Source organism: Trichosurus vulpecula, chromosome 3 (genome assembly GCF_011100635.1).
Source record: "Trichosurus vulpecula isolate mTriVul1 chromosome 3, mTriVul1.pri, whole genome shotgun sequence".
Classification (NCBI taxonomy): Eukaryota; Metazoa; Chordata; class Mammalia; order Diprotodontia; family Phalangeridae; genus Trichosurus; species Trichosurus vulpecula.
Window position 1 is genome coordinate 147,576,697 of NC_050575.1, and position 25,558 is coordinate 147,602,254.

The 25,558-nt window shown below is 34.4% G+C and overlaps 1 protein-coding gene across 2 annotated transcripts in view; it reads left to right on the top strand.

Annotated features, from left to right (window-relative positions):
• TENT4B (terminal nucleotidyltransferase 4B) overlaps positions 1-21,202 on the top strand; it is a 52,504-nt gene extending 31,302 nt beyond the window's left edge. The window contains exons 3-12 of one of the 2 annotated variants that reach the window (XM_036749294.1): positions 118-164; positions 8,534-8,654; positions 10,067-10,174; positions 12,062-12,190; positions 13,477-13,690; positions 14,671-14,797; positions 14,883-14,986; positions 15,085-15,272; positions 17,321-17,485; positions 19,383-21,202. In XM_036749294.1, the coding sequence (XP_036605189.1) occupies positions 118-164; positions 8,534-8,654; positions 10,067-10,174; positions 12,062-12,190; positions 13,477-13,690; positions 14,671-14,797; positions 14,883-14,986; positions 15,085-15,272; positions 17,321-17,485; positions 19,383-19,559 (1,380 nt within the window). In that variant the 3' untranslated portion in view covers positions 19,560-21,202. The remainder of the gene's footprint in view (positions 1-117; positions 165-8,533; positions 8,655-10,066; positions 10,175-12,061; positions 12,191-13,476; positions 13,691-14,670; positions 14,798-14,882; positions 14,987-15,084; positions 15,273-17,320; positions 17,486-19,382) is intronic. The other variant, XM_036749295.1, reaches the window with a different exon arrangement.
• The last annotated feature ends 4,356 nt before the right edge of the window (positions 21,203-25,558 follow it).

Genomic DNA, 25,558 nt, shown 5'->3' on the forward strand with positions numbered 1-25,558 from the left:
AAGCAGCTTTTACATGCTAAGATGTACCAGTTGAATAGTGAAAATCATTATTTTACATCAACTTTAGTAGGCTTCCAATGATACTTTATAATTAATCAATTAATTTCTATTTTTCAGGTCCAGATATTTGGAAGTTTTAAAACTGGATTATATTTACCTACCAGGTTTGTAAATGTTCTGAGTATTATAATATAAAATATTTTACAAGTGATTGCCCTTTTTGTTTTTTTCTCTGTACAAATTCATGTATCAAAAAGTAAATAAATGTTTTTGGTGATGACTCCCAAATACATACATATATATCTCACCCTAATCTTTTAAAATTTTCTTTTTTATCATGAAATGAAAATAGTTAGCAAATACAAACATTTCAATATACAAAGAACAAAAGAATTCTTGAATATTGAATTTAACAACGCAACAGCCAAATTGCCCCATTTTTCCCCTTCTGAACTTTTATCTGTTTTGTGTGTTTTAAAAATGTTTATTAATTCTTTTTATGGCATCTGTTTCACTAATACCTATTAACTTCTTGTCTTCTCTTAAATAGAAATCATCCTCTATTGCAACAAATAAGTATAATAAATTAAAACACATCAACTCATTGGCCATGTCTGAAAATTTATGTTTCATTTTAGTCCTCTGCTAACACATGAGAGGCATACCTCATCATCAGTGTTCTGAAGTCATGATTGGTTACTTTAATCAAAATTTCTGAAGCCTTTAAAAGTTGTTTTCCTTTAGTACTCTTGGGGTTATCCTGTAAGTTGTCCTGATGCCACTGCCACTCTGTATCAGTTTATACAAATCTTCTTAGTTTCTTTGAACCTTTCATATTTGCTTTTGGCAGCACATAAATTATCCATCAGATTCATGTACCATAGTTTGTTCAACATTTCCTAATTAATGTATACTCCTTTTGTTTCAAGTTCTTTGTTATATCAGAAAGTATTTCTTTTTAATATATAAGTCCTTTCCTTCTGTCTTTGACTTCTCTGTAACCTCAGTCTCTCCTGAACTATAGTCCCACGTGCCAAGATCAATGAATTTCAAAGTTGCCTATTAGACATCTAAAACTGGATATCCTGTAGACATCTAAACTCAACATGACTAAAACTGAATTCCTTATCTTTCTTCCTAAACCCTCCTCTCCCCAAACTTCCCAATTATTGTTGAGAATATTGCCATCCTTTCAGTCCACCAGTCTCAAAACCTAGGTGTCATCCTTGATTATTAACACTTTCTCACCTCCCATATCCAGTGTGTTTCCAGGGCTTGTCAATTTTACCTTTGTAACATCTCTTGAATGTTCTCCCTTCTCTAACACTGCTGCCATGCTGGTGTAGGCCCTCATCTCCTCATTCCTGGACTATTGCAATAGCCTGCTGGCAGTTTGCCTGCCACATGTCTCTCCTCATTCTAGTCTATCCTTCACTCAGCTGTCAAAGTCATTTTCTTAAAGTTCAAGTCCAATTATATGACACATTCTTACTTCCCCCACGCCCCCTGAATAAACTCCAATGGCTCTTTTTCACCTCCAGGATCAAATAGAAAGTCCTCTACTGTATTTGGTTTTCAAAGCCCTTCATAACTTACCCTGCCCTTACCTTTCCAGTCTTCTTACTCCTTATACTCCGCTTCCCCACATATCTTTTGACCCAGTGACACTGGCCTCTCTACTGTTCCTCACACAAGATATTCCGTCTCCCAACACCAGGCATTTTCTGTGGCTGTCCCAATGCATGGAATGCTGTCTTTCCTCATCTTCTGGCTTCTCTGGCTTTCTTCAAGTCCAAGTTAAAGTCCCACCATCTATAGGAAGTCTTTCTCAATCCCTCTTAATTCTTGTGCTTTCTTTATGTTGACTTTATTTCCTATTGTGTATGTAGCTTTTTTGCACACAATTATTTGGTTATTGTCTCCTTTATTAGGCTGTGAGCTCCTTGAAAACAGACTATCTTTTGCTTTTCTTTGTCTCTCTAGCACTTAGTACAGTGTCTGATACATAGTAGGTGCTTACTAAATGTTTATTGATTGACTGACCGCAGCAGCTAATGAGTCAAATCTGTACCTGAAAAAGAGCATTACTACAACAAGTGGTCACCCAAACTGCTCCCTTTTGAGCCAATCCAGTCTACTTTCAGAATGTAATTCTTAAGAAGTTTTTCCTGATATCAAGCCTGTAGCCAGAATGGCCTTTGTTCCGAACGGTTCCGAACCTTTCAGACATGTTTATGATCCTCTTTGAGATTATAAACTCTGCCCTCCTATTACAAAGCCTAAATTTGGTTTTCTGTAACTTCTGCCCATTGCTACTCATTCTGTCCTGTGGGGCCAAATAGAATGAATATAATTTCTCTTCAACATGAGTGCTCTTCAGATATTTAAAGGCAGATATTATATGTCCCCTGAATCTTCTCTAGGCTGAACATTCCCATTTCATTCAAATGATTGTCATATGTCAGGATTCAAGGCCTTCATCATCCTGGTTGCCCTCCTTTGAATGCCTGGAAAAATACCTCTAAGTATAGACTAAAATCACATTAGCTTTTTTGACTGCCATGTCCCATTCCAGACTAATATTGAAGTTGCATTCCAGCAGAACTTCCAGATAATTTTTAAGACAAAGTGCTGTTTAAACATTCTTCCCCAGTATTATTCTTGTGGAGTTGATTTTTTGAATCCAAGTGTAAGACTCTACATTCATCCCTAGTAAGTTTCATTTTTACTAGATTCAGTCCAATGTTCTAAACTGTCAAGTTTTTTTATTTATCTTGACTTTGCCACTGTATTACTTTAGCTATCCCTCCCAGTGTCATAGCATGTATACATTTGATAAGCATGCCATGTATGTCCTTATTTAAGTCATGGTAAAAGTGCTGAATAGCACAAAGCCAAGAACAGAACCCTGGAGCAGTGGAGACTTCCTTCTGTTGACATTAAACCAATTAACAACTATACTTGGATTCACAACTGGTTGAGTGGCTAGTTCTTCTGTCATCTAACCCAGCGGTGTCAAACTCAAGTAAAAAGGCTTCTGAATCATGCTTAAGGATCCCTGTGGGCCACATAGTGACTTAGAAAACCACATTAACATTATATGAATGTTCTATTGTATTTTTGTTTATTTGTTAAATATTTCTCAGTTACATTTTAATTTGGTTCTGTCCCACTCTGGAGGGTTGTGCATATTTGATATCTCTGATCTAACCCACATTTCCCAATTTTTTTTAACAATAATAGTATGAGTTACTTTATCCAATTCTGTTCTTGATGAAATCATTCTGGTTCTTTGTGATCACTACTTCCTTTTCTAGATGTTCAGTAACTATATCCTTAATACCACTTTGTAGAATTTTGCCAGGAATCAAAGTTAAGCTTACCTACCATATATTTTCCACTGTTTCCCCACCTTTTTCAGATATTGAGATACTCTTTTCCAGTCCCTTCAGTCCCTTAGTATCTCTCCTATTCTCTGCTATCTTTCAGATATTACTGATAGTGGCTCAGCAGTCACATCTACCAGTTTTTCCAGTACCAAGAGTGAAATTCATTTTGGCCAGGTGATTTGAATTCATTAAGGGCAGCTAGGTGCTATTTTATTATCTATTTGTATTAAATATCGATTTCCTATTAGCCATTTTAGTTTTCTCCTTTACAGTCCAAAGACCTTTCTTCTTGGCAGACAAAACAGAAAGCTCTGCTTTCTCTCTGTTGTAAGTCACTGTCCTATTTACCCTGAGCAGTGGTCTTATCCCTTCTTTGATCTTCCTCTTCCCCCCTCCCAAAGTAACTACCAACAAAGCAACAACTCCCCCCCCACCCCCCGTTTTTTTTTTTTTGGTTGTTCTTGTTGTTGTCGTCCTTAGCTTTCCCTATCAGCCTCATCTAATATTGTGCTTTAGGATTCCAGACAGTGTTTTTGTAGTACTGTGTCACATTTTTATATTCGTCCTTTGTGTTACTCTAGCTTCTGTGTTCTAGGTGTATTTTTTTAAATTTTAAAGTTTGAAATTAGTTGAAAAATTCTCTATGCATCTGAAGTTGTCTCTTTAAGACATAGGTGCCAAACCCACGATTGCTGCCCCAGGCCAGAAGCAGATTAAAATATAATTGGGAAATATTTAACAAAATAAATAAAAGTACAGTAGAATATAGCCAATGTTAATATGTACAGGGATTCATATGTATGTTTAATGGCCCTGTTTATGTTTGAGTTTGACACCACTATCTTAAGACAACTCCAGTTTTTCCTCCTAGTTCAAGTTGTTTCCTTTATATTTTGAGAATTTTATTCTTGAGATATTCCCGTCCCCCCTGAGCTAACTTCCTCAGTTTGTGGTATCCTGTCCATCTTTCCTTTGAATCCTTTGGAATCTGCTTTCTAGAAATTTAGGAAGCATGTCAAACGATGCCTGCATTTTTCTTTCTTTCAAACTCTATGAGGTCACTTTTTCATTTTTCATTATTTTAACCCAAGAAATCAGTCAACAAACAAGTCCACCATCATTTATTGAGTGCTTACTATGTCTAGCACTGTACTAAGAGCTGGAAGTATAAATACAAGAAGGAAGGACCATCCTTGTCCTCAAGGAGCTTACATTCTAATGGGGGTGGGGTGGGGAGAAAACACTTAAAAAACAGGGCATAGAGGGTAAAGAGGGGAAGAGGTACCTGGTACCTGAAGTTATTAAATAAAATGAGGAAGTTATTAGCTGCTCAGCTTTTAGAAGCATGAGAGCTCTAGCAGATGTCTGCATAATTGGAATTCCCCTTCAGAACTACATAAATCTTCTGTACCTTGTTTTCCAAATTTGTCATACATTTCCTTCTTCTAGGTGTACTGCAGTATATACCAATGACAAAATACTTGTTTCTCCCCCTTCTAATCTTTAGCCCAGTGCACTCTGCCATGCTTCTACTCTCTGGTTATTCATTGCTACTCTACTCCATCTTCTACTCTCCCCAACACACTTATCCTCCTCGTTCCTATCCTATTTCTTTTGTATAAGGTATACCCATCCAGCACAGGTAACTAGGTGGCACAGTGGATAGAGAGTGATGGGTATGGAGTCAGGAAGACTCATCTTTCTCAGTTCAAATCTGACCTCATACACTCACTCACTAGCTGTTGACCCTGGGTAAGTCATTTAACCCTGTTTGCCTCAGTGTCCTCATCTGAAAAATGAAGTGGAGAAGGAAATGGCAAATCACCCCAGGATCTTTGCCAGGAAAACCCCAAATGCTGGCATGAGGAGTCAGACACAACTGAAGAAACAACTGAGTAACAGCTGAATCCAGAGCCATATTCCAGCCACAGGTTTCAGTCTGAACCTCAGCAACACTTACGGGATCAAATTTGCCTGCTTCTATTAGGACCACTGGTTAACTTTGCTTGGCGCCTTAATGTCATGCATTTTTGCATATAGACTTTTGAGGCCTTATGTTTTGGATGTGGCTTCTGTGATCTTCTGCTCTCTCAACTGCTCTTCTTCCTCCTTTGTAGATACTTTCTATTATCTAGTTTGGTGAGTAGGGAGTTCTTTCCCTCCTACCTCCTATTCCTAATGCAGCCTTTTCAATCTAAAGTCCTTTTGATTAGATTTACAAGACACAAGGCAAGTCCATCTTTACTTTAGTTTTCTCTGTACTTCATCACAGGCCAGTAGTCTTTCATTTCTGTATTTTAAACTTGGATCCAGCTATCCAAATCTTATTCTCATTTACTGTATTTTTAGTCAGCTGTTCACTTCCCAAATCATTTTTTCTAGTTCGCATTCCTGATTTTCAGTGGGTACTAGTGATGAAAAATTCTCCCTGTGCTCCTATATTCTTCAGATTCTTGCCTGAGATTTTCTAACCTTTGGCAGTGCTGTCTATGTTTCTTTTAGCAGTATCACTGTGCCCATATGAACCACTAGAAATGGATAATAGTCATCCATTTTAACAAATCTTAGGAGATTCTTTTACACTTTTCCTCTGTGCCCTGAGGAAAGTGCCAGACATTATCAAATTGCTGCTTCAGCATTCAGGAGCAGGTGACTCACCAACCACCACTATTCTTTTCTTCTTATTCTTAATGGATGACTTCCCACCTGATTTCCATCATATTCCTTGGAGCAGAGCTGCTGCTTCTTTCTCAGAGCATCCAGTTCTAGAAGGAGCCTCAAATTTACTTTTAGCTACAAGTGTATGGTGGCCTTTTTTTAAAATGTAACTTTTATTTCACTTTTAAAAATTTTGTTGTTGTTCAGTCATTTCAGTCATGTCTAACTCTTTGTGACCCCATTTGGGGTTTTCTTGGGAAAGCTACTGGAGTGGTTTATCATTTCCTTCTCCAGCTCATTTCCCAGATGAACTGAGGCAAACAGTATTAAATGTCTTGCCCAGGAGCGTACAGCTAGTTAGAGTCTGAGGCCTGATTTGAGCTCAGGAAGATTAGTCTCCCTGACTCCAGGCCTGATACCCTACCCATTGTGCCACCTAGTGGCCCCGTTTTTAAATTTACAAGCATTCATTTTTGCCTCTTCTCACTTCACTGTCCCTACATTTTTAAAAAGAAAACCAGAACCTTAGTCAGCTTTAGTCAAGCAAAACAAATTCCTTCATTGGCCATGTCTGGAATGTTTTATTCTGCATCTTGAGTTCATCTCATCTCTGACAGGAAGTGAGTAGGTAGCATTCTTCATCATTGGTCCTCTGGAATACTGCTTGGTCATTACATTTGATTGGAGTTACTCCCTATTGTCTGTAAAATAACATACAAATTTCTTACCCCAGCATAGAAAGTTTTTTGCTATATGGTTCAAATCTACCTTTTTGGTTATATGTCATATGTATTTACCTTTATGTAGTTAATATTCCATCCAGACTAGCTGTTTCCCATGTATTTGTACAAATGCCTCCATGCTATGAATTCACTTTTCCTCATCTTTACTTCTCAGATGCCTAGGGGAATTAACTAAGGTGGCACTGCCTCTGTGAAGTCTTGCCTGACCACCTGCCTCAGTTGTTAATGTTTTCTTCCTTCTCCAATTAGTTTTTGTTTTCCTATCTGTATTCATGTTGAATCTCTAGTAGAATGTAAGCTTCTTAAGTGAAGAAACTTGGGTTTTGTTTGTTTCTTTTTGTCTTTGAATTTTATTCCCAATGTTTAGCATAATGTCTAACATATATAGTAAGGTGCATGATAAATATTGTTAAATTTATGTGGAGAAGGAAGTATTTCACATTCGTCTTTTAGCTTGTGTCTTAGATTATATCCCAGTCCATTGCTCATAGTAGATGTTTAATAAGAATTGGTCAGATTGAGTTAAATTATATTAAAGTAGAAAATAATTTCATTATCATCTTTCTAAAAACTAATGAGATAGTTATTGTATAAGAAAATTTTGAATAAGAAGAGAATGAAAACGTAAATAGCATTAATTTTTAGCAACTGGCATGCCAACTGGAAAGTACTAAAGTGAATAACTTCCTATAAAATTCAAAAAAATGATAATAGATTTGTTGAGAAGCTAGTGGAATTAAAAAATAATATTCTTGCTTATACTGCAGAACTAAATATTCTTTGGGGTAAGTGATCTTGTGTGTTACTAGGGCTCTACTCCAGCAGCTACTATTTCTAGGACTGAGGAATTCCCTGCTCCCATGCTTTAAAACCTTACTCTTCCAGGGAGCATGAGTGACTTCAATTTCACAATCTTTTATCATGTGTACAAAGCACTTTGTTAGGCACTAGGAATATAAAGAGAAAAAGGAAGCTGTCCCAGGCTTCCATGAGTTTCCTCGATCCTTTCTTTGATGCGATAGTTTTCCCAGGGCCCTGATTTATATTTGCAGTCTCCTAAACAAAGACCACAGCAGTTCATAGGCTGTTAGCATAAAGGTGTTAGTCAGGATTGTTGTCTTGAGATGGGAGTACTTGCTGCTACTGTACCTGGAAAGGAGGGAGTAGAAGACAGACTGCTCAGTCCTTCCAATTTTCCTACCTGACACTAACTTTTTTACCCCTAAAGGGTGAGAGTGAAGGACAAAGCCACTTCATCTCACTTTTCTTTTTTCTTGGTTTTTTTTTCCTATGGTAGTATGCAATGTGAAATACTGTCTGTGTTCTGCAAAATTGGACCTTTGCTAATTTTTTTTTTTGTGTAGAATCTAAGTGAGATCTTTGCTAAACTAACTTTAAAAGGAAGTTTATGAGACTAGGCTTTTTGAAAGGCTAATGTTATTGTCCCTTTCTACCTTAATTCTTTAAAGAACATCCCAGTCAGTCTCAATTTCTGTAAAAATGGTTTTGAGAAAAAAAGCATTAAAGTCAACTCATAGTCCCCTAAAAACAAACAAACATACAAACAAAAAACCTGGTTCTTACCAAATAGTTGACTGGACTTAATTTTGAGTATGGTTTTATTAGTTTTCTGTGTCTTCTTGGAATTTTAAATTATTTAAATTGGGATAATTTATAGTCTGAACGCTTGAATGTGAATTAAAACAGATTTCTTTCCTTCAATATTTTATCTCACCTGTTTAGTGACATTGATCTTGTGGTATTTGGGAAATGGGAGAATTTACCCCTGTGGACCCTAGAAGAAGCTCTTCGAAAACATAAGGTTGCAGATGAGGATTCTGTGAAAGTACTCGACAAAGCAACTGTGAGTCCTCCCTCAATGGCTCTACTTCTCTGGACCCTCTGAGGCTTGACAGCACTCCTGATCCTCAGAGTATAGGCCCTCAAGGCAACAATTCCCGTAGCAATACTAAAGCGTTTTAATAGTGAATACAGTAAATGTCTGTAGTTACTAACTATTAATAGTCCTTTGAGGTTCTCAGTAATTTTTAGGTATATACAAGGATCTTGAGACCAAAACTTTTGAGAACTGCTCAAATTAATTCAAGATGCTAGTATATAAACTAATGTATTTCACATTGTTTTTGAAAAGTTGTATATAAATTGAAGTTTTATAAACCAAATTGTATTGTAAATGCACTTCTGTGTTTACTTAAAGCAAAAACCTCAAATGACAATTTTATAATTCTATATAAATATAATGATATAAATACAAAATACGTTATCTCCATTAGAAAGTTGGGTTTTCTTAAAGCAAGACACTTGTAATTTTTCTTTTGGGGGAGATCAGTAGAGATTAGTAAGTGGCTCTAGACAAATTTTCTGCCCTAAATGTTGTATAGCTGATGGGACAAAAAAGAGTCAGTTTAAAGATTCCCACAAAGTGGGAATCTTTAAACTATATAATATTTGGAAATAAGCTTTCATTCTCAGATTTTTTTTTTCATCTTCCACTTTTCATTAGTGAAATTCTCATTTATTTTCGTAGACTTCTTGCTCTAGGTTGTCTTTTAAGTTGTTACTTTGATATAGTATTCAGTTTCCCACGTGGTAGAAATGAGCTTTTAAAAATGGTTTCGATATGACCCTTCTGATTCCAATGAAAATGTCCAACATGTTTTCTTACAGGAATCATCTCAGTAATATGAAAAATAAAAAAGTTCCTTGCCCATACTGGGCACATAAAAATATTTGACAATGAATCAGAAACATAATGGTCTCAAGATGGGAATTTTATCAAAGGCTCCTATCATGTATCTATGTTTTAAGGGATGAATTACTGTAAGAATTAAAATTCCATCTTCTATGGGAAGCCTTTTCCAACTCCTCTAATTTCTGTTTACTTCCTATTTATCCTGTATATGGCTTATTTTTCCATATTTGTTTGTTTGCTGTCTCCCTCCTTAAACTGTGAGTTCCATGAGGGCAAGGGCACAGTCTTTTTGCCTTTTTGTGTCTTTGGTGCTTAACATGGTACCTGGCACATAGCAGGTGCTTAGTGTTTATTGACTAACAAAGGATTGAAATATAAGTTTGAGGAAAAAGTATTACTTGGGTTAAGTACCTAGTATATATAATCTGTAAACTATGAAATAAGATAACTTTTAACTAGAAATTTTGTCCGTGTGTTCAATCTTCTAACTTTTAACTCCACCCTCCTGTTTTTCTTCTCTACTACAAGTTCAACTATTTAATTACATATTTATGTCTCTCCAGGTACCAATTATTAAGCTAACAGATTCTTTCACTGAAGTAAAAGTTGATATCAGCTTTAATGTACAGAACGGAGTGAAAGCCGCCCAACTTATCAAAGATTTTACCAAGGTTAGAGAACATCATTGGTAATATGTGTTCAGAAAATTACTTTTGATTTGAATGTAGCTTATAGTAAAAATGTGTCAAATGTAATTTTTTAAAGGGATTCCATTATGGTATTCATCAGAAATAATTTTGTTACCTATTTATGTTAAATGCTGAAATTGTTAAGGAGATCTTGGTGCCAAACTGTCCTAGTTTCATAGTTTATTCTCCAGAATAGTTTTTTTCTTTGACATTAAAGTTCTTATCATCTCTCCTGTGGACAATTGCAATAAATTCCAACGTCTTTCTTCTCTGGTCAGTCCTTTTATGGCTCCACAGGTCTGGGTATGCCATTCCCCTTCTCAAGGAGTTTCATTGGCTCCCTATTACTTCTATGATAAAAGCCCTAAACAATTTATTTTCAACTATCTTTTCAAACTTATTTCACATTACTTCTCCTCATACCCTCTACATTCTTTGCAAAGGAGCCTACTTGCTTGTTCCTCTTATAAGAGATTCCATCTCCTGTATTCTGTGCTTCTGCACAAGCTGTTCATCCTTGGAGACCTTCTGTGACAGTCCCTGTCCCCAGACAATGCTATCTTTTCACTAAAATTAACTTATGTTTATTTTGTTTATATTTTATATTTACTTTTGTATAAGTTGATGCTCCCTGAGGAATAGACAAATGTTTTTCAAGGGCAGACTTTTGTTTTTCCTTTGCATTTCATTATTTAACAAATAATAAGTGCCTAAATAGATGCTTGTTAAATGAATGAATAAATTACTAATTAATTCCTCCACCTTGATTCTTTTTTGATTTGGAAAATGAGTTGGAAGGGGCCTCAAAGGAGTTATGTGCTCTGTTCCCTTCAGGAAAGCAGATGCTTACACCATTCCTTTTGGATGGTATCCATTTATTATATATGACTTTTTATAATTTACAAAGGGGTGTATTTATTGGGTATTTCCATTTTACAAACAAAGACAATGAATGACAGAGAAATCGATTTTTGCCTACAGTAACAATATGTCATATCTAGTACTGGAACCCAGGACTTATCACACTAAATTCCATGTCCTTTCTTATCTAGTAACTTATTCCAGAATTTAATTCCCAAGCCATAAGACATTTATTCATATATTTCAACTTTTTTTTTTCTTGTGATAGTCTTGAGCCCATTTTTTTGGAGAAGAATTTATCAGTTTCCTCTTCTTAGCTTCTGTGTATTTTATGTGCTTCATGACATTTAAGTTAAACCTTTGGGCTTTTCTTCTTTATTAGACTTCAACAGTTCTTTTTTTAAAAAAATTCTTTCTATTTATCTTTTATGTTTCTGCAGCTTGTTTCTGCAGTTCAGGGTGGCTAAAATCTGGATTTGCCTGTACAACAGGATTGTTTTAAAGTTTTACTATATCATAATTTTAAAAATCACCTCTTTGCATTTGGGATTATGTGATTGACTGTAGCTGAAGTGAAGCAGTTACTTGAAATCCTCCCAATTCAGAGTTTTAGAATGCTTGGAAATTTACTCTTCTTGTGTTGTTTATGTTTTACTAAAAGTATATCATCAAGTAGTGATGTTGTCAAATAAAGAGTTACCAAATAGAAAGCACTTAACTTGTCTTCTCTATAGTATATATTGAAATATCTCCATCTTTTAAAACTGTGACTAAAGAGAAAATCTTGGTTATACCTAATTTTATTTGAAGATGTAAAGTAAAATTCTTTGCACACATCATTTCACCAAATTTTGTCATGGGTAGTGCTGAGCACGGTGCATTCCTACAGTAGGCACTGTTACAGGTAACTATTTGAGTGATTGAGCCTACTTTGTTCTAGGTAATTCTCAGAGTTCTTAAGGTTTTTATAGGAATTAATCAAAATATAACTTTGTTTCTTTTTTTCAGAAATATCCTGTATTACCTTACCTGGTTTTAGTATTGAAACAGTTCTTATTACAGAGAGATCTTAATGAAGTGTTCACAGGTGGAATTGGTTCTTATAGTCTCTTTTTAATGGCAGTCAGTTTTCTTCAGGTAAGTGATATGGAACATACTATATCAATATACATTATAATTTCATAGATACATTGAAAAAAAATTAAGCTCTAGTTATTGTTAAGCCACTTCAGATGGCATAAGACTTATCTTTAAGAAGAACATTAAAATGTACAGATATTTTAATAAATCATAGGTACCAGGTAATACTTAGAAAGATTCTCTTATAAGTTTTCTGTTTTTGGTCCTATATCAATTTCTATGTATTTGATAATTTTCATTGGACCGTTTTGCCACCCATAAAGATGGTCTGATTTTTATAAATTTAGTAATATGTACATGCCAATTATATGAATCTCCATAAAATTTAGGTTCTTTTTTTATGGTTACATAATTTTTTACTACTATTGGAGCATATTCTAGCCACAAAGTAATGTACAAGTCTTTCTAATTATATAAGACTTAGGTATTTGAGCTAGGACACTCCAGCCAATAAGAATAAATATTGGAAAACTTTTTTTGTGTTTAGGATATGAACTAATATGATCCTAGTTCTGTGTTTCTAGTAACACCACTAGTACATGACAACTGCACACCATTAATGTACTATTGTAATCTGACTTTGTTGTATTTATGGTTCCAGCTCTTTTAGAATAAGTTCCTTGCCCTCATGGCTGCCATAACACTCAGCAGCCAAATCTCCGCTCCTACAGTATGACACCTGTGGTTACTGCAGTGCTTAGTGTAACCTTAGTGTGCAGTGTTGTCTTTGTAGTTAATGTATGGACTCTGTTTAGAGATTCTATCAAATTCAAATTATCTTAATACTTCTTGAGTTTGAGCCTCAACCCAAATTGGACTCAGCCTGCAGAATATGGCTTGTACACTTGTGTCTCCATGCCTCTGCTTATGCAGTTTCTGAAATATCTTGCATCCTTCTCTTTGCTTTTAAAGCCCAAATTAAATATCATTTCTTATGTGAAGAATTCTCTGATTCCCCTTGTTGGTAACAAATAGCATCATCCCCCGATTTCATATAGCATTTTGTTCTACATTTTTTATTGTGTACTTATCATGGCATATTATTCTATCTGTGTGTATATGTTATATTCCCATTAGACTATAAACTCTATGAGGACAGGGTCCTTTATGAGGGTATGAGACTGTGTCTTACATAATTTTTGTATCTTCCTCAACAACTAATACAGTACCTTGTGGTACTTAATAAGTATTCTTTTAAAATTCCATAAATAGAGGTAGTATTTCTTGTTTCTTAGACTCCAAGGAAGAATCAATAAAATTTGTTCTTTTTCCTCTCTATCCAGTTGCATCCCAGGGAAGATGCTTGCATACCCAATACCAACTATGGTGTTCTCTTAATAGAATTTTTTGAGTTGTATGGACGTCACTTCAATTATCTCAAGACTGGCATCCGGATAAAGGATGGTGGTTCATATGTGGCCAAAGATGAAGTGCAGAAAAATATGTTGGATGGCTACCGGCCATCAATGCTATATATTGAAGACCCCTTACAGCCAGGTATTAAAGTTAGTTTAGATCTATGGGAACCCATAAAAAATGGGTTGTCCAGTCAGTTCATTGTAACTTGAAATAGCTTACCTTTTGAGGCAGACCAAGAGAATAACTTCCATGTGAGTTTGGAGAATATCCTAAATTCACCTTTGTCAGTCAAAAAAAAAGCATTCATTATGTGATCATGTTCCTTATGTGGTACATTTGGTAATCTTTTTTGTGAGCCTTACATGTCTTCTGTTGCATCTAACAAGATAGTTTGAAGATAGTTAATGACGATGAGGATTTCAGGTATATAGCCGAATTAACTGTAATTAATGGATTGAGGGAGTTAATTTTGTTCTCTCATACCATTGTTTTTGTTTGATCTGTTTTTGCATTTTTTAATTTAGCATTATCTTGAAAAGTACCAACAAAATACCTTTTCCCTTAGATTTTCAGTATTATATTTGTTTATATCCAGTTTTTTTATTGGTCATCATTTGAAAAGTTTACAGTCATTCTTTCTTAGATACTTTGACAATGAGTGAGGGGGAGTACTCCTCCCTAGTAAAGTTTAAAAGAGGTAGATACAGTTCAGGAAACTTCACTAATCATCTAGAATTCTATTAAGGCTACATACCTGTAGACATTTCTCTTTTTGATTTAGTTCTGTTTCCCTTTGGGAAAATGGGGAAGAAACTTAGAAACTAGAAATTCTAACAGTGTTAGAACTTTGAGGGAAGCTGTGGCTCAGCTCCTTTTGGCTTGTGTTTGTTTTTTACATATGATATAATCTTTTTTGGCAAAGCTACCTTTGAGTCAGCTGAAGATACTTTAAAAATAAGTACTAGATGTATGATAGATGTATTCAGAGATTTGGTATGGAATCATTTGTAGATGGGGGTAGCCAAAATTTTGTATGAGGTTCTTGCACTGGTGAAATATAATTTCAAATCAAATAGATGGTACACTTTGTTACATTTGTGTATGCATTTATTTTTAAGGTAATGATGTTGGAAGGAGTTCATATGGTGCCATGCAAGTGAAACAGGCTTTTGATTATGCATATGTTGTTTTGAGTCATGCAGTATCACCAATAGCGAAGTACTATCCCAACAACGAAACCGAAAGGTAAAAGTGTCATTAAGATCAGTGGTTCAAATTGAGTCATTAGTTCTGTGTTTTTATACTCTTTTTCTTTTTTAAACATTTGCAGCATATTAGGCAGAATAATTAGAGTGACAGATGAAGTGGCTACCTATAGAGATTGGATATCAAAGCAGTGGGGTTTGCAGAATAGACCTGAACCTTCATGCAATGGTAAGATTTTCCTGTGTCTATTTACTCTTACATGGACTCTTATACATTGTGCATTTTTATGGGAAGAAACGTTTTCCAATTTCTTACCACTCTTTCAGGAAACGGTGTTACCTTGATAGTAGATAATCAGCAGTTAGATAAGTGTAACAATAATCTATCTGAAGAGAATGAATCCCTGGGAAAATGTAGAAGTAAAACTTCGGAATCTCTTAGTAAACACTCTTCAAACTCTTCATCAGGTCCAGTGTCTTCCTCTTCTGCCACGCAGTCCAGTTCTAGTGATGTTGTAAGTATTTAAAAATAAATCTGTTTTGCTATTAGAAGCTCTGTTGAACTAACTGTATCTGAAAATCTAAAGTTAATTTGTCTTTTGATTACTGAATAATATCTAGGTAATTATTAAATTACTTTGTTGATTAGTTATTGGTGTTCCACTTATTTAATGGTTTTCTTTACGACCATTAAGTTTGAACTCATTTAAGTGAGCTATAAACTTTTACCAGTTAACGTGTATTTGAACTTTACAAATGATATAAAAACACTACCAATAAGTAATGCAAAATGAATGAAATTTCCATTGATTAAAAAATTAGCAAGTCAGCAAATGATACAGTTTATGTATATATAAATCTGCATACTCAAGATCCCTTTGAAATTCTGTGAAACACAGAAGTCTCAGGGTGAAGTCAGAGATGCTTTTGAGAGAAAGTAGAGCAACCACAAAACAGAAGAATTAGGGATTGTGTAAACCTGTGACTGCCAACAGGGGTGAGAGTTGTAGGGCTTAAAGGGAAGACAGGAAGGAAAAAGAAGGAAAAAAGAGTAGAACTGAGCTGCACAGAAATCAGGTGCATACATTGAGACAGTAGTATGGGGCCCATATACATACACACTAATAAGTCTGAATAACTGAGATTTTTTTCTAATTATAAAAACAATTTTTAACATTTGTTTTTAAAAATTCTGAGTTCCAAATTCTTTTCCCCCTCACCTCCCCTTCATCCTCATTGAGAAGACAAGCAATTTGATATAGATTATATATGTGCAGTCATGCAAAATGTGTTTCATTTTAGTCATGTTGTGAAAGAAAACAGATTAAAAAAAAACCATGAAAAAAAGAAAGTAAAAAATACTATGCTTTGAACAGCGTTCAGACTCCATCAGTTCCTATTCGGGAGGTGGATAGTATTTTTCATCAGAAGTTCTTTGGAATTGTCTTTGATCTTTGTATTGCTGAGAATAGATAAAGTCATTCACAGTTGATCATCATACGATATTGCGGTTACTGTGTATAGTGTTCTCGTTCTTCTCACTTCACTTTGTATCAGTTCATGTAAGTCTTTGCAGGTTTTTCTGAAAGCATCCTGCTCATCATTTCTTATAGCACAATAGTATTTGATCACAATCATCACAACTTGTTCGGCCGTTCCCCAGTTGATGGACATCCCCTCAAGTTCCAATTCTTTGCCACCACAAAATGAGCTGCTATTAATATTTTTGTACATATAGGTCTCTTTTCTTTTTCTTTGATCTCTTTGGGATAGAAACCTAGTAGTAGTATTGCTGGGCCAAAGGGTGTGCACAGTTTTATAGCTGTTTGGGCATCAACTGAAAATTTTTAATCATTTAAGGAGCCTTAGCAATTATCTAATTCAACCCCATTATTTTATATATAATAAATCTAGGTCCAAAGATAAGAAACTCATCTTAAGTCATACTGATTGTTAGTGATAGAGCCAGAAATAGAACTCAAGTCTTCTGAGAGGCAGGCAGCATGGTATAATGACTGTACTTTGAGTCAGGAACACTGGATTTAAATCCTGCCTCTGATGCTAACCCTATGACCATATATGAGTCACTTAGCCTTGATAAGCTTTAGTTTTCCAATGTTAAATGAGGAGGCTGGATTAGATAAATAGCCTGTAAGGTTTCTTCTAGCTTTAAATCTTTGATGCTGTCATCCTAATTTTTAGTCCAGTAAACAACATACTGTTGTTACTATAAATGAAAATACTGACTTTTGAAGCTCCACTTGAGAGAAGCAATAGAAGCTAAGTATTGAATAGGGTTTTAATCGTATTTGAAAATGAATAGGAGCCCCTTTAGTTACTTACTAAGTAGTTAAATTTAGAGGCAAAAATTAATTCTTTAAAAAAAAAAAAACCACAACCAAAACCTTATCAGTTCTAGGAATTTTTTAGATCTCTTTAACTTCTAAAAGGATTAATTTAGTCAAAAGGACATTTGTTGTTGAGGTAATTATTTTATTATTTTCTCTTGATACTGAACGTTTTAACTATTGCCTATTCTGACCAGTGTGTGATCTGTGTTAAGGATTCTGATGCAACGCCTTGCAAAACATCTAAGCAGCTGATTTGTCGTCAGTCTGCTGTGAACAGAGTGGGATCACAAGAAGTATCTTTGGAATCCTCCCAGTCAGGAGGGAAAATACAAAACAACCAAGCTCCTAATTCAGCCAATAGCACTAACAAATCTCAGGTGTGTGAAAGTTCTATTCTAGTCATTATTCATCTTTAATGCAGAATATTTTGAAGAAGTAGTTTAATGTTAAATATGAAAAGTATGAATTATTTAAATAGCCTATTTAGAGAAAATTATTAGCCAGGGAATACATTTATTTTGTCAATATAGAAAATTCCATAGTACCTTAATAAGGGTCATTTCTGTAGAAAGGCTAACATAATGCTTCAGAGTAATGCTAATGACCATAAGCATTTTCTGCATGGTTCTGTAACATGGTTTATATAAAACCTCTTGGATACTTTGGAGTTTTATGTGTTGTTGATATGAAGCACTCTATTTGAGTGCTGAGCTCTGAATTGAACAAACTATTGTTAGCCAAGAGTGGTTGAGTAATGTTACCTTTGATTTTATATACATACATATATATATATATATATATATATATACACACACACACACACACACATACATACACATATATGTATACATATAATATGTGCATTCATAGCTTAGCTATACAGTTGTACTTCAGTCAAGTCTTTTAGTTGTCTAAAAATTGCTGTGTGTCCATGAATAGTGAATCAAAATAAAAAAAAAGTCGTTTTCTATAGAGAGTAACATGACAACAAGGAGAGACTATTGTCAGCAAGAAACAACAGCTGACAAATGAAATAGCAAACTATAAAAGAAGTAAAAGCACAGAAGTGCTTTTTTCAACATCTAAAAGTATCACTGTGTTACAGTACAATAAAAGTTATTCTTAATTTCCCAGATTCATTTAAAAAATGAATATTATTCAAAGTCTACTTTGTCAAAGAAGACAGGGATCATATTTTAGAAAGTGTCATAAAAATTATTTAAAAGAATTCTGGCCAGGCTGGGTGGCATCTGTAATCCCTGCTGCTGGGGAAGGCTGAGGCTGGTGAGTTGACTGAGCTTGAGAGTTCTGAGATAACTTAGCTAAGTCTGATGCCAATATGGTGAACTGTTGGGAGTGGTCAGAAGGCTGCCTAAGGATGTACCCACCCAGGTCAAAAATGAAACAGGTGAAAGGTCTGATGCTTATCTGCTGTGGGATTGAGTCTGTGTGTGCTATACTAGGTGAAATAGGGAGCATAATCTCCAAAAATGTGTGTGTGTGTGTGTGTGTGTGTGTGTGTGTGTGTGTGTGTGTGTAAAATAACTTAATTTTGGACATTGTCAGATAAATGAGATATGATAGAAAATTTTTAAAGTTTGGTCAACTCTTAACTTTTTGTTTTTGTTGATGCTTTTTATTTTTACCTAATATTCATTTCTGAATGCAATCCTTCCTCAGCATCCTCCCAACTAGAGAATGTTTCCTTGTGTAACTATATCTTAAAAGATAGAAGAGAAAAAAGCAGTTCAGCAGAATTAGTCAAAACATTGGCCCTATGTGACAGGACAAGTATATGCAGTATTCTATATTCCATTCTCTGTTGCTTCCCTGCCCTGCACCTTACATACTCACACGCAATGAAGGGTACACAATATAATTTAAATCCCATATTTGTTTTCTTCTGCTGTTGTCTTGTGGTCCTCTAGTGTTAACATGTGGTCAGAGAGGAATTTTAATATAAGTGTAAGTGGAACATTATTAGGAAGGTACATCTGTGTCTATAGGCCTTGAATTAATTTGTTATTTGCCTGAAGTGCTTCTCTAGTGAAGGTTGGATATTAAAATTTTAAATACATCAAATTAATGTAATATTAAGTGATCACTATTATGGCATCTTATGATCAGGTTTAACTCTTTCTGAAGACTTATCAGCTCTTAAGATTTTTTTTTATATTGATGACAATCATTACTATTATTTAAACATGGATTGCTGTTTAGGACTATTTTCTGTTTAATGTATAATATTGATGATTTTTTTTCTCCTTTCTGCAGCATGGATCAGCAAGGTTATTTCGTTCTTCCAGCAAAGGCTTCCAAGGTACAACTCAAACAAGCCATGGCACCTTGATGACAAACAAACAGCATCAAGGCAAATCAAATAATCAGTATTACCATGGCAAAAAGAGGAAACACAAGAGGGACGCAGCCTTTTCAGACCTTTGTAGATAGTTACCAATTTTATGATTGACTGTTCTTCTGTGTGCAATGATCTCATGCTACAGGATAGTTTGATAGCAACTCCTGGGATTCATTCAGGAGCTTCAGACTGTTCAGACGTTGATTAGCAACTGCATTTTTTTCCCAGCTCGCCACGGAATGGATCATGAAGACTGACAACTACAAAAACAAAAAGCAAACTAAAAGGAAAAAAAAAGGCTGCTCATTTGATAAGTCATATGCTATACAACAGGGTCATTTTAAGATTTAAAAGCTTGAATGTAAAATAAATATATATCCCATCAGCTTTATGCTGAATTGTAGGGGTAGTATTCAGTGTGTGTAGGGGGTGGTATAAACAAAAACTAAAAGTTTAAAAGGAGGGGGGAAGGAGAAAAAATGTATTTTGTGGGAAAACCAGATTTAAAAGGTGAAAGTGATTTGTGCATGATTTTTTTTATTATTTTTGCATATATTTACCATTTTATTGTGTGTATATATAGAAGACCATATTATAGGAAATTGACATTTGTAATAGTGGATTTGTTAATACTTTTTACATAACATTACTGTTTAAATTGTAAACAGAATTTTCTCAGGATTAGTTTGAAAAATAATCTGAATTGTCATCTTAACATCCATATGTAGGAATGTGATTAGTTCTGTTACTCAGAATTTGTTTTCCTCAGCATTGAAATGAATTAATAGAACACTTGTGACCTGCTGCAAAAGTTTTTCCTCTAAAAAGAAAAGATTTATGGTGGCAAATGAAGTTTATTTTATTTTGTAAAATGTGTACTATGTATTTTTGTGTAAAACACTGAAAAAACTATAGTCATCTCTGATAATTAACTCACAACTGTTTTCTATAGTGCCATTGTCTTTGGCAATGGGCAACTACACTACTTTGTTTTTCTTTGCAGTCTTTTTTTTCTTCCTAAAAAGGAAAAAAAAAGCCACCTGAATGTTGTCCATTCTTGTTGCAGTAAAAAGAAAAAAAAAAAAACCTCAGCTCGAGTTCTACAAACATTTGCATGCCAGCTTCTTTAACCTTCGTGCTCGCGTGTACTTGTTTTTCTCATTCTTCTTTTTTAAATTCATGCTAAACTTCTGTGGGAGAGAATAACTGTTTAAGCTTTAATGAAATCATACTTATAAAACTATTTTCTTATACTCCACTTTATGCTTTTGGTATTGTTAATCTTTAAAAATTAAATGGTCTTTGATAAAGGACATATTTCGTATTGCTTTATTAAGACCAAACACTTCTTGTCATCCCATTCTTTATCCTGCCCTTTCACTGAATTGTTACCTTTAATTAAAACTTTTTTAAACATTGGCTTGTTTTAATCATACTGTAAATTTAGGTTGTGGTCAGTTGAATGCCTTAGGTGCAAATGAGATGTAAAATTCTGTTATTCACCACATGTTGAATTTGAAACTGAGCTGGGGAAAATTGAACATAATAGAATGTTAAATGGCATTTGTGCAAATGCTTCTTTGGAAGGAAAAAGCGCTTCTGTGTTCATCATCATTGTGTATGGCTCTATTAAATGAAGCCATTCCTGAGATGAGGAGCTTTTATATGCATATATATGTATATGTATTCATATTACATGTGTGTATATATATATACATATATACACACACATATATATATATACACATATATACATATATATATATATATAGGCTTTTAAAATTTTCTTTTATATACAGTTACAAAATACCAGACCAACCAGACAGTAATGGACGTTATTAGTGCAACAACTTTTTAAATAAAATAATGCTAAAATATGACCAAAACCAATGTCATCACTGAAATCAATATTTCAATATGTTAGTCTTTTACTTCAAAAAGGAAAAATATGTTCCAAAAGATGGAAACTCATAACACTTACCTTGTATAAATAATATAAGCATTTTAAATATGATGTTAATTTGACAATGTTTTAAATTTTAGATTCACATTTTGTTCAGATCAACTAATTTTTATCAACAAGATGTTGAGCTTTTGTTTATAGAAACTAGTTCAAGTCATACCACATTATGCATAATCACAGTATTTATTTTGTTTTTTTAGATTATCGTGAATGTGTAGACTTTTGTTTACTGCTTAGGGAGAAATTATTTATAAAATTATATAATCCAGTATTAGCTGCTATTAGCAAACTGTTTCAGATATATAAAACTTGCAAAGATCTGTGTTGCATTGGCCACACTGACTTGTTTTGTTGTTGTTGTTTTGTTTTTGTGTTTTAAAGAATCACCCTCATTGTTGAAAGCAAATGTACTCTTAGGGTGCAGGTATTAGTGTTTCAATAAGCATGTGATTATTTTAAGGTGGTGGTAGCGGGAAGATAATCTTGATTCCATTGGGAATCTTAGGTTTGCCTCAATTTATGGTTTTCATAAATTTATTGGAAAAATCGCTTTTCCTGGACTGCTCAAGTTTCTTTTTGGTAAACAGTATCTTTCTAAAAGACAAAAAAAAAAAGCATGAAGGAAAATTGAGGTGTGTGTTACATTTCCTCAAATGACCAGCATTGTATTCATAAATACTGTATATCTTGCAAATCTTTATTTAAATAGGACAGTTGAACTGTTCATTTTTCAATCTGAAGTAAAATACTTTCAAGAACTTTTAGTTTGCCTGCTCATTTGTCTTGTACATTTCATCTCTGTATTTGACTCCCGTCTAATTCCTTTTGAGTTTCAATATTTTGTGACTGAAAAAATAAATGTTTCATCTAAATATTGTAGTTCATCAGCATCCTTGAAACATTTTCCTTTGCAGTATTGTAGAACTGAATATTTACAAATTATTCCTGTTTATGTCAAAGTTTATTTTTGTTGGTTGTGTTTGTGCTTCATATGTGTCTAGCTGCTTTTAAAATTTTAATAGAAATGAGATAATGGTTCTTTGAAGTGCTGAAGCATCAAGAATTATAAATATAGATTCTGAATGATTATATTTTGATATTACTTAAAGGCTGTTTATACACTTTTTAAAAATCAGTAAAAGTGTCAATATTTGCAAAGGATGAAGAGACCAGGTGTTCTGCTTTGGAGAAATATATATCGCATTTGGTTTCTGTCATAGTGTTGGAGCTGTGAAACCTACCGGTTTTATGTCTAGCTGTCTTCGAACCCTTCCAAAGGGCTGAATGTCTATTTGTGCCTCTTTGATTTGCTTTCTATTTGCTTGCCCCCTTTGAGCTTCCCCCTGAGATTTAGGCTGTCGTTTGCTCGGGCTCTACTTTTACTTAACTGAGTCTTCACAGTTCATAAAACAAAGCATGGGCAAGGAAGGTTTTCTTTTTTTCTCTTTCCTCTGGGGTTTTGTAGCACAATGGGTTTTCTTCCCACCTCTACCCCAAACCCTCCCCCCAGCCCCACTAATGGTAAGTGTTTATACTTCCCTAACCTATGAACTAGCATTTGGGTTATCAAATTAATGTGACCTGTAAATAGCAGAACCATAGTGCTGTGATTTGTTCTTTGCAAGAGCCTTTATAACTAGGATGACCAGGGTAATTTTATTGAGGTTGTGTTGAAATGTTCAGAAACCACCATTAATAGGTTTCTGTAAGTTTTGTTGGAATTTTTGTTATTTATGATGATATCCTGTTAATTGCTTTAAATTTGATTCACAGTTGGAAACTTATGGTTGCCTTCAATTATAGCATCTATTGGTTTTTTAATCACTTTGATATTAACAAATAAGGGGGGAAATTCAGTTATTAACTAGGGAGTATTCCTAGGGAAATGGATATTTCGGAACTAAATTTTAGAAAATTAGTGGCAGACTTTTTCTTTTAATAATTTCAGATTTCCAAACTGATAAATAATAAAAATGTTAAAGCAACAACCAGAAAAACTTGCCATTTCCTCTCATTGACCAGATCTGTAAACTGTGTATGAGTGGAAAGCGCTGTTTTCCTGATTGATTTATATAATAAATACAGTGTTAGGATTTTATGAATGGCTGGTGCAAGTTTAATTGAGTAGGAAGAAGTCAAATTAAATTTTTGCTTTGCACTTTTTGTCAAGTGAAGTAATTGATTTAATGAAACATTTCAGTAATAATGTAGCATAAATATTGAAACAAGTATTTGTATGATAAGTGTTTCGTTGAAAATACTGTGTTTGCTTTTCCTCAGGTTCTAAACCTTTACTTTGAGATTTAGATCACTCTTCAGTCTGACAGAAATGGAAGTTTTGTGGAAAATAAATGTTAAAAATTGTAATATGCCGTTTGATTTAACATATAACCAAGGAACAAGCCAGATTTCACTGTGAAAGTTACTTACATGGTTAACAAACTTTGTTTCTCTATGATGTCTTTTTTTCTTATTAATAGTATTAAATGTCTTTAATACTGTTGTCTGAGCTAGGTCTTAGAAGCTTTCAACTTACCTTCAAACCTCAAACAACAGATTAACTGAATTTTTCTTCCATCAGAGAGAGTGATCCAAGTATAGGTCAAAACTGTTATTAGCTAGAAAGCCTTATTTTTATAGGCTGGTCTGGATAAAAGACCTATGGCCTAATATCAAATACTAAAAATTCTTTTAGTGATGTCTGATACTTTGTTTCCCTTGCTCTCCTTTTTAAAGCATTTTGGCTTTTAAGGTTTGTACTTTAAAGTGCGTGCCTTAGTATTGCTTAAAACGGCCCGTGGTCCAATACCTCTGACCTAGAGCTATAGGAAGAACTAAAATGCTAGTGACAGTCTTCTTGCTGTTGTTGTTTCAGCAAGCGTGGGCTTGTCTGTAATTGCTAAGAGAAGTTGTAGCTGTATGAATGAGTCCCAAACAGGTACTTTACTGGGGGTAGTGTGAAAACTAGGTGTCCTTTTAATTTGTGTATCCAAGTCAAAGTTTCTATTTCAAGTGATTATCTGTGTATCTGTATTCATCTCAAGACCTAAAATGTCAAATAAAATCCTTGCAGATCCATAGCCTTTGCTACTTTTTGTTGAATCCGTTTCCATGTGGTATGACATAAGGGGTTGGGGGGAGGCGATTACTAGATGGCTGGATGAAATTTTTAAAGAGTAGTTCTATTCATGTTTGCTTTATTCCTTTATCCTAAACATACTATAAGTCTTTGTGGATAGTTACAAATAATAAAGTATAGGGGGTGGTAGTATAAGGCAAAGTTGCTCACAAAATGGAAAGAGAGGACTTCACTAGGAGAAAATACCCCTGAAGATAGCAGTTTTATTAAATTTTTACTATTTAGGAATGAGTCTTACATGAAATTTAGGAATTAGGTAAGCATTTTGGTACCCTTGGGGAGAGCTAATGACGTGACAGTCTTAGTCTAGTACCTTTAAAGGAGAGGGAGCTTATTATCTCCCAAATTCTTTAGGTTGAAAATTAAGTTCACCTTATTTTGGAATTTCCATGTAACGGTAAGGGTTCAATTACTTTTAGATCTTTGTCATAGTTTCCCTCTTCACTTAGTTGCCTTAAATCACTTTGTCTTTAACTTCTGACCTTGGGATTTAAAATTCAGAACTGCTTTTTCATTTATAATTTTTGTATACATTAAGTTTGGAGGCCCTTTAAAATTGTAAGTCTTACGCTCCTGACGCTGAGAATATCGGCTACAAAATTCGGCCTTGTTTGAGATGAAATGCCAGAGGTACAAGAACAAAGTGTTCAAATTCATAGCTGTCTTCTGGGGTCAGAATTGGTGAAGGAACATCCAGAGAATCCTATCATAGTTGAATATTTCATTGAATGTACACAAACTTGGCAAGTTTGGATTTTAATCAGTACTTTTTGCTTCTTCTCTGATTAGTGTTGCCTTCAGTTATAAGAAATGCAGACTCCTGTGAAGTGTTGGAGGTTTGAATCATCCTGAAAGCTTCGAAGTTTTATCTAGTTACAACTGCAGCGAGACACTGAGGAATCCACCGCAGCAAGAGATTTAATACAAATGATTTACTAAAGTTCAACATTTCCTGAGGTCATTTAATTGGGCAGCAATTATGAATATTA